We start from the raw sequence: 15627 nt of genomic DNA, 5'->3' as shown, positions 1-15627 counted from the left end.
ATGCTTTGAGGCACTGTGCTCTAGTGCCTAGTTCTGCATACACTACCAGGGACGTGTGACCCCACTGAAGATCTGCAGGACAGAGGGCTACTGTTCAAGTCATGAACTAAATCCCATTGATTTTCACTCTATTCATTATTTATTTATTTTGCTTATTTATTTAAAGCCAGAAATTGAATTTTAACCCTTTTTTTAAACTTTCATTTATTGGGTTTTTTTTTGGGTTGTTGTTACTTTTCATTTGATTGTGGTAACATTTATAAACTTATAATAAATTTACCATTTTAATCATTTTTAAATGTACAATTCAATGGCATTAATTATATTCACAATGGTGTGCTACTGTTACCAGACATAGGCAGTGGATTCTTTTGCCTGTGTGTTCAAATGACCAGTTCCTGAGACACTGGGCTTACAATCACTAGGCACAAAGTAGATCAGATGGCCTATTGTCCCCAAAATCTGTTTCCCTGAACTACAGTAATTCTGATAGTTTTGTAGCATTGAAAGGTGAGCAGGTTTCAGGATAATGAGCACAGTGACCCCAGATGATGTAATTAAAGGTGGTTTAATTACTGAGCATACACAGATTGATAACATGCTTAGTCATAGAGCGTATGTAAGAAAATGGTGGCTTTAATATGACAATGGGGATGATTTTAAGTATTATAATGAAGTATAGGTGACTTGTAGGTTAAAGTATAAGCTACTGGGCATGTCAGCCAGGCCTGTTTTAGTTAGATCCAGTTTCTCTTATCAAGATAACTTTGGACTTGGGTGGGTTAGTTCTGGGCTGACCCAGGGCCCTTCATTAATAAGCATTAGGGGCTGTCTTTACTGATCACAAAAGACCCTAGAGTTGAAAAACTGGATAAATGGGTACAAGTGAAGGGTAGTGACAAAGTTTTTAAAGGGCACAAGGGTACAATCTAAAGGCTATACAGTCATTATCAGAGATCAAGGCAGTTGGATTACAGTTCAGAGATTTCAGGTATTTCTCCCTGTCTCCTCTAATATACCAGAAAGTAAAAAAGATTATCTATATAATAATTCAGTAGTCATAATCATTCCTTAAATCCTGACTTCTCAGTTATACTACCATCACTACCATCCATTTTGTATTACCCCAAATAGGCTGTACCCCAAAGCAATAAATCCCACTCTCCCCTCCCCCTAACTCCTAGCATCTTCTGATTTACTTCCTGTCTCTATGAATCTGTTTTTTGAAATTTTGTATGAGTGGAATCATGCAATATTTGTCATTTTTGAGTCTGGCTTATTTTGTGCAGCATAATGTTTCATGGTTTATTCATGTTATAGCATGAATGAGAAGTGCATTCACTTTATGGTTGACTAATAAGTCATTGTATTTAGATACCATATTTTGCATATTTTGTCCTTTATCTGGTGATGGACACTTGGATTGTTTCCACCTTTTGGTTATTATGAATAATGTTTCTAAGAGCATTTGTGTGCAACTATTTGCTCTGAGTCCCTGTTTTCACATCTTTGGGGTATATACCTAAGAGTGGAATTGCAGGATCGCATGGTTATTCTATATTTAATCTTTGTTTTCTGTTGTTTTCAAAATAGCCATCCTAGTGGGTGTGAAGTGGTATCACATTGTGATTTTGATGCTGTAGTCTGTCCCTAGCTTGGACATTATTACCTCTACTGTTTCACACACAGTGGTGGTCAATAGATATTAAATTAATGATTTTGACAATTTGGGAGACTCCCAGTGGCTTCTCTAATGGAGTGATGAGGGAAGCCTAAATATCAAACATTCTTTCTACCTCTTTTCACTAGCCCTTGTACTCCTAGATTCATTTCTGTTTAAATGTTTTATACTCCATGTATATAATCATAGAAGTTTCTGACAAACTCAAAACTTGAGATAGCTGATGAACCAAAACCATTTCTTTATAGAAGAAACTAGATTTAACAAATAAACACTTTTTGTGTTTAACTATGATCTGTCTTATGTCCATTTGGAAGGCAAGTGGGGTATAAAAATAATGAGTTAATAATGCTTACTAAGTAAAGTTACATACAAATCAAAATATATCTACTCCAGCTAATTGACTTGGCTAATGGGGAGGAGGTAGCCATCATCATGGCTAAGAAAAATGCCTCCTGGCAGGGGAAGGGGAAGGAATTCAATTCATGGAACAATTTGATGTTGTTGCATAGTTAGTTGGTTATTTTTCTTTATCCTTCTACCATGAATAAAGAGGAAAAAAGTTCAAAAAGCAAAAATATTGTAAAAGCAAACTGAAATATCTTTTCTGTATTTTGAAGCGAACGAATTTGTTGATCTTTGTGACAGATAAAGAATAAAGTTAGGTGGAGGTTGAGGTATAAGAAATTAATTGAGGTCATGTACTTTCAAAGCCAAATTAAGTTATCTTGTGAGTTAAACAGACTAATTGACAATTAGGAAATAAAAGGTCAAACTGTATCTTAGATATTTAGTTTTTTAAAAACTTTTTTTTTTCCAAAAAGAATTGCTGGTCATTTAGTAAAGTTGCATACCTTTATTAAGAAAGCTATATTTGTAATGATAAATCACTTACCTATGATTATACTTTGTTTAAGCCATATTTCTATGGCACATTGCTTCACCTTGGTGATATGGTCCCTAAAATTGCAGGTCAGGATTTCTTTGGGGGAATTATATATTAGAAAATAATACAAATTGATGGTCAAATCTGTAAAACTGAGGACCTAGGTTATAAAGGAATTCCCCAACACTCTCTGGGAGGTTATATATGGTAGATGAGTAAATGGAAGGATGGCATCATATTCTTGAAGCCTGGACTTTGCCTGTGCGGTGATTTAAGAAGGGCCCAATAAATAGCACTTCTCATCCTGCCTGAGGAGAAGTTATATAGAGAGACAAAGGAGTCAGGATTTGGAGATTAAAAATATCACCTTTATTATTAATAAAGCAGATATTGGAGAGTCAGAGCTTTTATCTGTAGGCAAACAGGTTTCATCTTACTGGGTGCTAGTATGAGGCAGACCCACCTACTTACAGGCAGTACAAGAAGTTGCAGGCTCCTCTACTTGAAAGAAGCAGACTGAGCGTGGTATGTGTTATTTGCCAACAGGGTGTCTTCACAGAAAAGGAAATTTGGGGGATAAACTAGGGGTTACCAAACTTTCTTGACTCAGAATACTCTTAGTATCTCAATGCTTTTTTCATAGTACTGCTAGGTCAAAAGAAATACCTGACAGCTCCATCTGTTAAGTAAGCTAGCTCCAAACAATTTAATTGTGTAGTAGTAAGTTGGGTGCCTGACAAGAGTTGCTAAGTTTCCCCTGAAAATATTCCTGGAGCCCCTGTGAGTTTGCTGATGTGCTGTAGGGCACCTTAGTGTCAGTTTGGGAAATTCAGTCTCTTTCCAAAATTAACAACAAAATAAAATAATTCCTTATCATCCTGGAGGAGTGAGTGGGCCGGGGGGGGTGGCGGTGAGCGGGAGAAAGGCCAAGAACATTACCCTAGTGAAGCTCCCTCCACATGAAAGAAATCTCCAGAGGTGTGAAGAGGTGCGCTCTCCCCCCTCACCCCACCCCACCACCATTACCAGTCATCTGGTCTCAGTTCTGAGTCTTAGGGCTGATGGGGCTTCCTAACGTAGGAGACCAGACACACATAGCATGGACTTCCCAGTGTTCTTAGTACCACGTAAATCTTTCAAAGGGAAATGGAAAGTGAGGTGATAACCCCATGGACATTTATAGCATACACTTCTAAAGCCTACCCTTTCAATTTGGAATGACCTGAAGTCAAATAGTATGAAGGCCAAGAATAAACTTATTTTTATTTGACTGAATTTTTTCTTTGCCCATAGCTTTAATGGAAGCATAGTCTGCAGTTAGAAAAATGAACAACTGAGCCTTTCATATATACCCCAAACCAAACAATAAAATTGAACTTCTTTATGATGCAGAATTTCTGTTAATACTAAAAAGTAATGCACGGTGGATTTCTAGCTATATACCACCAAATATTTCCTGTGTGCCTCTCATTTAAATCACAGAACCAGTGTAGTCTCTGCATTTATGGCTTGATCAGTCACGTGTACATTTCTGTTAGTCAAATTGGCCTCATCAGTAAAATATCCAGTATTAGCAAAACATGAATTGCTAAATGTGCAAAAAAATTTACCAAAGTAGTGAAGTAAGTAATTCCCTTGTATTACAGGTTTATCACATCACACTCAATACATATAAGTTTAAGAGTTTGGAGACTATGTCTGTAAAAACACCTTACTGTCTTACCTGCTCCCACTCCCCCAAACAAAACACCTTCCAGAATAAACTGCTAGAGAGTTTACTGTGAACTACCACCACCTTAGCTGGATACAATGTAGGGTAGAGAACCTGAAGTGAGAAGACTCTTGTTACAGGCTCTTAAGCTTGTTTTCAACACCCCCTTCCTCCAGTGTTGATGCTGACGGCGTAAAGAAGTCTCTCAGAGGCACAGTTTCCTTGTCAGTAAAATGGAGATAATTAATAATCTCCCTACTTCATAGGGTGATTATGAGGATCAAATGAGATGTATGTTAAAGCATTTTGTAAACTTCAAAGTTCTATATAAATGTCAGGTGTTATAAATCATTAGCTGGTCTATTCCTCAGCTAAAGCAGTTTCTTGTTACCCCCAAACAATTCTTTGCAAATAGCAAATGTAAATGCTGCTGGTTTTTTTTCTGCTTGGGTTATGGTGGTTCCTTTGCAACTTTATGATGTAAGCTGACTATTTAAGTACTCCTTTGGATCATATCTCTTCCCTGAATACCCATGCAAGATCATAATCCATAAAACAGAGGCAATAACTCCTTTTAATTGCCAGGATTTCATCACTTGCTCTAAATGCAGTCACATAGACGCTTGCCTTGAAATGCTTGTCCCTGTTTATTCAACAGAGCCGAGACTGTGTGAAGCTGGGTCCTCCTTCTGAGGGCGAAGTTGTCCAAGTCAAGTGGCCCGATGGTAAACTCTACGGGGCAAAATATCTTGGATCTAATGTTGCCCACATGTACCAGGTCAGTGCTGTCTCCTGTATCACCCTTGCTGAGATGGACATGAGAAGGCAGAGGGCACATAAATACATTGAGCATGCTGCTAATCAGTAAGCCATGTGGAATTGAGGCATCTCTTATTTTATAATGGAGGCAAAGATTCGATGTCTGATGGCCCAGGTTGGAGCATTGGAGTTGTTTTACCAAATAGAGCACTGGGAAACACTAATAATGTTTGAGGAATGGTTTAATTTTAAGGAATATGGTTATGCTAAAAAGATAAACAACTGGATGGTGGGCTGCTTTCATGTTTGTCCATTATGTGGAGATGGACTGCCAAGGCAGTGATGGCTCTTCATCATCTAGCAGCCCCTGAAGTAGGGGCCTGTGCCTGATAGACATAATCCCATTGGTCCCAAACCCATCATTGTGCGTTGACATGACTGTGGCAACATAATGTATTGAGGGCCTTGAAGGAACACTTGTTTAATGAAACCTGCACCATCACTTGGACATTCTGTTCACTAGGAAACTATGCATATTATTAAAAATATATATAAACAGTTAAAAATGAAATTATTTTATCCCTGAAAAGAAGTGAGAATAAGTTAAGCTCTAAGAAGGGAAACCACATGGATAGCACATATGCATTTACATTCTTCCAGAAAATCTTTTAAAAGGGACAAATATATTAGAATCAATATATTGTAGAATTTTCAGTAATACTGTGAGAGAAATCAATATTTTCAGGTTAAGCAGTAGAGTGAATACAGGAAGATTGAAGTAAAAGGAGAAAAAGCAAGAAGGTTCAGGCCTGTTAAATAGAAAAACAGCTTAAGAATGATAAGGCTGCCAGTTTCTGCTGAGAAATTGTTCAAAGACTGATAAGGGACAAGGGCTTAAATGAAAGAGTACATTATAACACACTGCATCAAGAATTGGGGCACAATGTAATTAAAGATGTTCAGAGAAGTTTGAAACACTTAAGTGAGAACTTTTTTCATGGCCTGGAAAAATTCAAAAGAAATGGGCTAAAGGAATGTGTCCATATATATCTATACACACATTTTGTGTGTGTGTGTGTAAGGGCCATTTTCCCCTTTGCATGTGTTGATGACAGTGTTAAGATGCAGATTCATGTCATTTATAATAAGGCAGCTGCTGGTATTTCTTTGCCACATAGAATGTTAGAATTAGATAAAAATTATATGACAGGTCAACTTCTAGAAAAGAAGCATTACTACATCATTCAGGAGAAAATAATTTCATTTAATTAAACAATAAGTGTAAAACTGAAGCTTCTTACAGCAAAGCTATTTGTTACATAAAAAATATCACATAGTGAGAACATGTTGAAAATTCAGGCTAATTAGTAATCAGTATGTTGACTTCAGTTGAATTTATGATGGCTTATCAACATAAAACTGGGCTTATTTATAGACTCAATGAAAAAGTTAAGACTAATATTAAAATTATTTCTCAAGCACTAGTAATTTAAAATTCCTCATTAAATCAAGTGGCCTTTTGAGATCATTTTGTGTTTTGTGTCTAATCATTCGCCACACAATTGAATAAGCAAAGAAATTTATAAAAATAGATGTAACTTAAATACCTACTGCACGGTGCTGAATATCCTAAACATATATTCTGTTTTGTTTGACCCTCACAGTAGCCCTGCATGATAAGAGTTATTGGCTCCTATTTCACAAATGAGAGAACAAAGGCTCAGAGAAGTTTGAATTTGTTCTGTGGCACACAGATGGTAGAGAAAAAGGCTGACTAGAGTGACCAAGCATCTTTTGCCTCGAATAGTCACCAGTTTTAGCACTGAAAGTCTTGCATTCCAGGAAACCTCTTTGTCCCAGGCAAACTGAGTTGGTTGGTTCCCCTCGTCCTAGCACACCATATTCCCTTCTAGATTTATGATTGCTCTTTTCTCTTTTAGAAATTTCAGATGAGTAAAACAGAAGAATGGTGAAACCAGGTAGTTCCAGCTGTGCTATCAAATTGTATAATGAGATGACCTTGGCCTAATTAAATATTAAAGAAACCATTCTACTAAAATAAGGCCATGAAGAAAACTCTTCCCGTCAGTGACAGGGACAGTTTCCCTGAGACTGAGACCTTACTCCACTTTATTGCTTAGTGAAATGTTAGCAAAACATGGATAACAAGAAGCTTAATTATGTATGTTATCTTTATTTTAAATATTTTGAAACCCCATCAAATTTTTTTATTGACGTAGCGCAGCAGCATGGCAGATCTTCATTTCTTGAAAGTAAAGATTTCAGACAAACAGAAAAGTTAACAGCTTAATAGCTCAGAATTAGAAATACAATCAAGCTTTGCTATTTATCAGGGTATTAAATGAGTTTCTACTAGATGTTCTAGGTTTCTCATAGCTAGTGTCATTTACGTTTTTTTGAACAAGAGCTCCTAAAATGTTGAAACAAGTGTTTTGAGATTATTTGTTGCTGTTTTGTTATCTTGAGGGGGAAAAGAAAGTTTCAAACACCTTCATTTTAGATTACAATGTATTTTCACACATCAAAGTGCTATACATCTTATGAACTTGAGAAATGAATTTTTCTGGCCTGATTGAATTTGAATTTGATAAAAGTAAACCTTAAAATCCAAATTTTATAGGAATTTGAGAATGTATTATATCTAGAAGGATTATTATTACATGGTAAATCTATCTTCTTTCTCAAAGAAAAACAATCCTGCCTATTAGGTTGTCACCCATTTTCGAGAAGTTCAGCCTGTTTTTAAAAAATATTTTGTTTCTGGTTTAATAAGGGAAAGAGCTCTTCTTACTTCCTGGGCTAGTTTCCTTGTTTCTGTGCTTGAGCCCCTTTTAAAAAATTTTTATGCAGTTAATTGGAACACTTAAAAAAAATGGTCAGTGCTTGTTTTTTTGTTGTTGTTGTTTAGTATATAGTATGATGTCTTATTCTTCATTAGGTTGAATTTGAAGATGGATCCCAGATAGCAATGAAAAGAGAAGACATCTACACCTTAGATGAAGAGTTACCCAAGAGAGTGAAAGCTCGTTTTGTAAGTGCTGGCAAATGTTCCTCAGGGACCTGCCAATGTAACTTCCTCATCTTCCCCCCTGTCCCCCCACATTTCCCAAGCCCAAAAGCAGGGCTTGGGATTGATTTTAAGAAAGCCAATTCAGGTTTTCCCTTCTTGAAACATACTGAATTCAAGTCTCAAATTTTTCCAAAACAGAGAGAATGGATATGCATACCTTATTTTTCATTCTAATGAAGTCATGTTACCTTTCTCTGTGTAAACATTTATTGGTGTTAATATAAAATTTTTAAAAAGTTCTTGAGTATGTGCCCTGTGCAAAGTGCTGGGAGCTTACAAAGATACCATCAAGGCATTTATAATCTTCTTAGTAGAAATAACATTAGAAAAAAATATTCAGTAGTAGATTAAAAGGAACGCTGCATAAGTGAGCCTCCTGTTCCCTGTTTATTAACTTCTCTTTTAGAACCTTTCTAATATTTGTGGCAGTTCATGATCAAACTAAGATCTCACTTTCATAATAAAAGGGGATAGTCAAAGCCTAGACAATAGTTGTGGGAATGCTAAAATAGTTTTTGTTTCTAAAAAGAAAATGTTATTAGTTTCAAGTCCCATAGACACCATTAAAATATGAATAAATATGGACTAATAATCAGAGCTGAATTTGTTGAAAAATGTAATTCACAATAACTCAGGTTTCATGTTTTTGTATCACAAAATATTTAGTGAACCCGGAAATGAAGTCAATTTTACTTATTTAGAATTATATCTAGTGCATCTGGGCAATGATAAATCCTGAACAGAAAAATGTGAATAAATGGGAATTTTTTTTCTGAAGAAAATAAGAATTTTTCTGAAATAGGGGCACCTTTAGTTTTCAGTGTATGCTTTTGACATACTTTTCGGCAGTGATACACCTATCATAAATTATGTTGGGAAAAAACATGGATTTCCTTAACCGTTTATTTCTTTTCCTATCAAGTAGGATCCTGAGAGCAAGGCAACTGCATTAGTTATGAACTGATCTTTCTTACCAGCTGTATCCTTGAGAGGAAGATCCTTCAAAGTGAAATAGTCAAGAGAACAGTGATAATGACAGTATAGAAATGTGGCACACAGAGAATCCATGTGTCTGAAAGAGGATTAACTGCCAGATAATAAACTGCTGGGAAAGAGAAAAGCAAATATTCCTATCATAAAAACATCAGCAAAACCTTGACAAAGACTTAGAAAACCTGGAGGGTTCATCAGTGTTTTAAGATCTTGCAATCTCTTGAGAATAACTTTCATTTTCAAGATCCTAGAGATAGCTGCCTCTTATTCCCTACTCCTACCTTCCAAGAACCAACCTACCTACCCTCTCTCCCTCCATCCTTCCCTCCCTTCTCCCTTCTTCCATTCCTTCTTTCCTTCCTTTTTCACATTTAGAGATTTCGAGGATGAAGATGGTGTAGGTCACCCCTTGAAGTCTCTCAGTTCTTTCATTTTCTAAATCATGAACACAGTTCTTAAGTTTTCTAACAGTCCATTTCTCTGCACAGTTAACACCATCTTTTTTTAATTCTCAGAAAAAAAAATTTTCTAAAGAAAAGGCAGTGAAAAATATATAAATCATATAACTACTCTCTAAACGTACCCAGTTATATCACACAGCTAAGCCTAGTGAAAAGAATATGCAGAAACAAAGGCTTACTGTCGCTAAATGCAGTCTGCCACCTCTGTTTTTGTTGAGTCAGAGACTCAACATGCTCCTGTTCTAGCAAACAGGTTTTTCATTCAGGTTACTATATAACCCTCTGGCCCTTGATTAGTCTGCTTATGACTTTTTTTTTTTCCCAGTCAGTGAAACAAAACTAACTGGAAAACTCATTGATGGATGATATTTTATGACTAGAGAAATCTTTTTTTGTTTGTTTTAATGTGGGTAGGTCAGCAACCTTCATTGGGAGGCCTTCACATTTTAATGACTTCTGCACACTTCTGCTCACAAAGCTGGCTTGAGGAGAAATTTTCAAAAGAGTCAGCAGTCCACCTCAGTGATTGTGTTGGGTTCTCTCCCACTAACTTCAGAAACAGCCCCATTACCTTTTATTGTCTCACAGAATAACCATAGCAACGGTGCATAATTAACTAGAGCGACTGGTAAATCGGTTTTATTATTGTATTTGAGAGACTGACTTGCTGTTCTTGCACAAGAAAGTGGCAACACTTTCAGAGATGTTTTGTTTTCTCCTTTGATGACTTTAGCACTTATAAAAGTGAAAGATTACTCAGAGGAAGTACTTTGCCAAGAATGAATTAAACAGAATATTTTCTCCTAATGGCAGAGGGAGCTCAGCCCCCCACAATCTCTTAGTTTACTTCTTGAGTGAATAGGTAAAATGTGGTAGTGTCTGGGGAACCCCCTGGAAGTAGCTGATTATCCTGGATAGCTATCTCATGAACTGACAAGGAACAATGGCAGCTTTACGCTCTGGACCATTTTACAGTTTTCAAGCTACTTTGTTGTTGTTCTGTCATTTCCTCATCTTCATGATTGACTATGTGTTTTTAAGCCCTAAAACCTGGAATGTGCCTCAGTCTCAATGAGGGGAGTTAGTCTTAGTGATACATGAGATGCACTATGTGTTGGTGACACTGGAAGTAATCTGCCTCAGTGAGAATGCATTTTAGAGGCAAAGTAGTAGGGAACTCAGTGTAAAAGCAGTGCTCCAATGTAGACTTTAGGCTTTCCCTGAGCATCACAGTAAAACCATGCATTCCTTCAGTCAACAAACAGCTGCTTAGTGACTCAGTGCTGGGCGCTTTGCCTGGTGTGAAGAACACTGATAATCCCTAATGCTCACACCCTAAATTTACCTACCCCATCTCTGCCATTGCCCTCATTATACTGCACTGAAGCGTGGAATGTTATAGGAATTCATAAGAAAAGCAACCAGTTTTGCCTGTAGCATAGGAGATAGAATATTTACATACAGAAGACACAGTATGTCCCAAAAGAGAGAGGCATTTTTCAGCCCTGAAACAGCCAAATTTATGCCAGGTTATGAAGTACCAGTCTAAGAAACATGAATGTCATTTTGAAGGCAGTAGGTCTACTGAAAGATTGTAAGCAGGGGGATAGTATAATTAGAAAGTTTTTAGAGAACTTTTCTCTAGTGGTTCTGTGGGAAATAGGTTAGGGGTGTAGCACATGTTGCAGTGGCTTTAGATAGGAAGTATGAGGGCCTGTACCATGGTGTCAGAGGGATAATGGACAACTTCAAGATACGTGTAGGAGGGAGCTTGGACTGGTCGGGATGAGAAAAGTGCAGTGACCGTTAGACTTCTGACTAGCATAACTGAGTGAATGGAGGTGGTGGTGCCATCTATGAGATATAGGAAGTACAACAAAAGAGAAGGAAGACTTTTTTTATTTTAGCATAGGTCAAGTTTGAAGTGCCTCAGGGACAAATGCTCTGATGACTCTGGGCAGTTGGACACAGAGCACAGGAGGAGATCTGAACTGGAAAGAGAGACACGAACATCCTTGGAGTAGAGGCAGGAATTTTAGCCAAGAGTATGGATGGGAAGGCCTGTGGAACAGGTGCTAAGTGAAAGGAGAAGGCCAAACCCAAACGCTTATTGCATCAGAGTTGAAAAAACAGTTAAGAAAGGGGAACTAATAAAACGTCAAAAAATAAGTAGCCAAAGAAGAGGTACAAGGAAGTATTTACCCACACTGATCAAGATGATGGACAGGAAAGCTTCAGGGCTCTGTCCCTTCCACAGAAGCTTTGAACAACCACTAAGACCTGGCAGGAACGTTTTCCTCTAAGTTCCAGAAAATAGTTAAAGCCTTACAGAACTATAGTAAGTGCCAGATTAAGAATTGGCTACTTAAAAGTGGTAGGGTCTCATGGTCCCTTCCCTATTCCCACACTGGCTCAGTGCAAAGTTGGTCTGCACTTCCAATGAAGGTACATGGTCCCATTTCTGAGGAAGCAGTGTAACCCCCATGCATGTATTGGGAGTATATATTTCTGGTCGAGTGTGTCTGGTGGTGACCCTAAGGGACTCATTGTCCCAGAACTTGCCCTGCATGTAGAAGGCAATTCACAGAGCTCTCCTATGGAATGCTATGGAAGAGCAGTTAAGTGGCCGCCTGAGACAAGGGCTTTGTGGCTGTAGAACATACAGCACAGTCCCTAGGACCATGAGGAAGCTATTTCCTAGGGAAAAGGGGATATTTGTATCCCTGTAAACAGGGAAATTTCTAGGGTCACAAATGCATGTACAGTTCAAGACATTGGGCAAAAAGGACTGGGGAGGCCCTTCATGCTCTAGCCTGGAGCTAGACTCTGAGTTCATTGCATGAATAAGCACTAAAGGAAAAAGTTACACAGGTCAATCTAAAAAGACTAGGAAGAATGTTTTCTTTTTTTCCTTTTTAATTTTTTGTTCTTGGCATTCAAGGAAAGCCCTGTCATAACACTAGTTGGATATAATCTTAAGAAACAGACGCCTCAGAGTCTAAATTCCAGTGACAACATTAAAATATCAAAATGACCAGTTTTCAACAAAAGATCACAAAACATCCAAAGAAACTTGAAGTGAATGGTTTAGGCAAAGAAGATTAAACCTTTAGAAACTATCAATGAGAAGGATCAGAACTGGAACATTATAGACAAAGACTTTTAAAAAATGGTCCTAAATATGTTCAGGAAAACATGGACAAAAAGAACTAAAGGAAATCAGGAAAATAATAGGTGAACACAAAGAGAATATCAATACAGAGATGTAAATTATGATAAGGAAACAGAGCTGAAGACAACAGTAATAGAAATTAAAAATTCTCTAGAGAGGGTCAGCAACAGATTGGAGCTGGCAGAAGAATCAGTAAACGTGAAGGTAAAGTTATTAAAATCATCCAGTCTGAGGAATAGAGAGAATGAACAAAAGTGAGCAGAGGCTGTGGGATACCACTAGGCATACCAATACACACATTGAGAGAAGAAAAAGGGGCAGAGAGAATATTCAAAGAAACAATGGCTGAAAGTTTCCCAAATTTAATGAAAGACAGGAATATACACATCCAGAATGTGCTCAACCAACTCCAAACAGCATAAACCCAAATAGATCCACACCATGGCACACGATAAGCAAACTGTTGACTGCCAAAGATAATGATATACTGAAAGCTTCAGGAAGAGCAGGGTGTCATTACAAGGGAGCCTCAATAAAATTTAAGTGCAAATTTTTTTATTTCAGAAACCATGGAGACAAGAGGCAATGGGATGGCATATTTAAAATGCTGAAAGCAAAAAATGCCAACCAAGAATTCTAGAGCCAGCAAAACTGCCTTTCAAAACTGAGGGAGAGATTAAGACATTCCTAGATGAAAAAACTCTAAGAGACTGTCACCACTAAATTAGCCCTGCAATATATGCTAAACAGAATTCTGTAGGTTGAAAGGGAAGGGTAATAAATTGAAGCTGCATGAAGAAATAAAAATCTACGGTAAAGATAATGACACGGGTAAATATAATGCCAGTACTATTGTATTTTTGGATTGAAGTTCATTTTCTACTTCCTACAGTATCTAAAAGGAAAATCCACAAAGTGTAATGATAAATCAGTGATACATATTATGAGTCCTGTGATTTGGGACTCGTAATATATAAATATGTGATTTGTGACAAGAACTACATAAAGCTGGGGGAACAGAAGAGTACAGGAACATAATTTGTGTATGCTATTGAAGTTAAGTTGGTATCAAAACAAACAGTTATAGATTTCAGATGTTAAATTTAAGCCCTGTGGTAATTACAAAGAAAATATTGGAGAATGTGCAAGCTCATAGGGACAAAAATTAGAGTATAGTTGCCACTGTGGGGAGCAGGGAGGATGGGAATATAATGCATAATGGGTGTAGAATTCTATTTGGAGGGATGGGAAATTTTATATATATTTCCCATAATTAAAAAAAAAAGAGTAACTAAGAGATAATGACAATTAAATGCAATACATGATCTTGGATGGGACCTAACAAGGGAGGAGTTAAAACTCAAAGAGAACATATGAAAAAATTGGGATATAAACTGTAAGCTTTCTATCAAGAAATATTAAATTTCTTCAAGTGGATAACTGCATTCAGGTAGTTATTTAAGTGAATATAATTGTTCTTAGGAAATTTAGGGATAGTAGTAAATGTTCAAGGAGCATGATGTATACAACTTACCTTCAAGTGTTCAGAAAATGGGTTGATATCTAGTTAGGCGATGGATGGATAGAATGATTTGGCAAGAGTGGCAAAATGTTAAAATTGGTGGCTCTGGGTATTGGGAGGCAGGGGGAGGTAAGCATATGTTGGTGTCCTCTATTTGGGGTTTGTATTAATTTTGTAACGTCCTGTAAGTTTGAAGGTAATTCAGAATGAAAAGTTTTTTAAAGATTAAAGAGAAGAGAGCTTCAAGAAATAGTTAGGTGATAGAGTAGTCAAATAAATTAAGGATAGAAAAGTGTCACAGGAATAGCAACTGGGACCTTAGCAAGAACAGTTTCTGGGAAGTGGTGGGTCAGAGGCCCAAGGTAAATAGGAATGGGGTAAATTAGAGATGACTGTTGACAAATTTCTTAAGAACCTGGTTGGGCAGGAGCTGGGGGCGGAGATGGAAAGTGAGGAAGATTTAAAATGACAAGTTTTTATTCCTGTTTTTGTTTGTGGGGAAAGTTCTTGGAGGGGGAGAGATTGCAGATCATAGAAAAATATGGAGCTAGACAGAGCCCAAGTCTGAGGAGATGGGTGGATGAGGAAAAAGCAGCAAGAACCCAAATTGACCCCTACTCCCTTGAGCCTGTGACCTGGCCTCTTTACCCACCCCCAGCTGGCAATCAGTTCTGTGCCTGTTGTGATAGTCAAATGCCCTACCTGCCCTTCTGCAATTTAATCCTTGGCTGTTTTAGTCCACAGCCTCTGATATGCGATTCGAAGACACATTCTATGGAGCAGACATAATCCAAGGGGAAAAAAAGAGACAAAGAGTGCTGAGCTCCAGGTTTAAGAATGAGTATGTTGATGACCCTGTGTACCGTACTTTTCTGAAGAGTTCCTTCCAGAAGAAATGCCAGAAGAGACAGTAGTCTGCATGTGCTGCTGTGGACAGCAGAGCAGCTTGGGCCAGAAGAGAGAAGATGAAGGGCCAGTCCTGGGGCCATGCTGTGTGTTCCGCTTGGGTAGGTACAGGGGTGTCTCTGACAGTGATAAATCAGGCTTCTGGATTTTGGTCAGTAAAAACATGTTAATTGGCTACAATAATTTGAAGACATCCCCTGGTCTTGCTTTCACTTGTAAGCCATTGTCTCCTGTGATCCCAAAGAATTTTTCTAAGTGAAAGGATATAATAGTGAATCATTCGCCAGAAAAAAAAAGACCAGGGCCAGAAAAATGGTCCCTGTCGGGAAATACACGGCGACTTTAGCTGCCCCAGCCCAGCAAGTGGGAACCTCATTACTCAGATGGGAGGGTGATAATTTATATATTTTCCACAGTCAGGGAAGGTCTCTCACTTGTTTTAAAT

The 15627-nt window shown here is 37.6% G+C and overlaps 1 protein-coding gene across 5 annotated transcripts in view; it reads left to right on the top strand.

The window, feature by feature from the left end:
• KDM4C (lysine demethylase 4C) overlaps window positions 1–15365 on the top strand; it is a 596944-nt gene extending 581579 nt beyond the window's left edge. For all 5 annotated transcript variants that reach the window (XM_077148206.1, XM_077148204.1, XM_077148205.1 and 2 more), the window contains 3 exons: window positions 4937–5056; window positions 7997–8089; window positions 15014–15365. In XM_077148206.1, the coding sequence (XP_077004321.1) occupies window positions 4937–5056; window positions 7997–8089; window positions 15014–15190 (390 nt within the window). In that variant the 3' untranslated portion in view covers window positions 15191–15365. The remainder of the gene's footprint in view (window positions 1–4936; window positions 5057–7996; window positions 8090–15013) is intronic.
• Window positions 15366–15627: the final 262 nt, after the last annotated feature.

Source organism: Tamandua tetradactyla, chromosome 2 (genome assembly GCF_023851605.1).
Source record: "Tamandua tetradactyla isolate mTamTet1 chromosome 2, mTamTet1.pri, whole genome shotgun sequence".
In the NCBI taxonomy this organism is placed as follows: Eukaryota; Metazoa; Chordata; class Mammalia; order Pilosa; family Myrmecophagidae; genus Tamandua; species Tamandua tetradactyla.
This window is presented reverse-complemented; position numbering and strand designations above follow the sequence as displayed.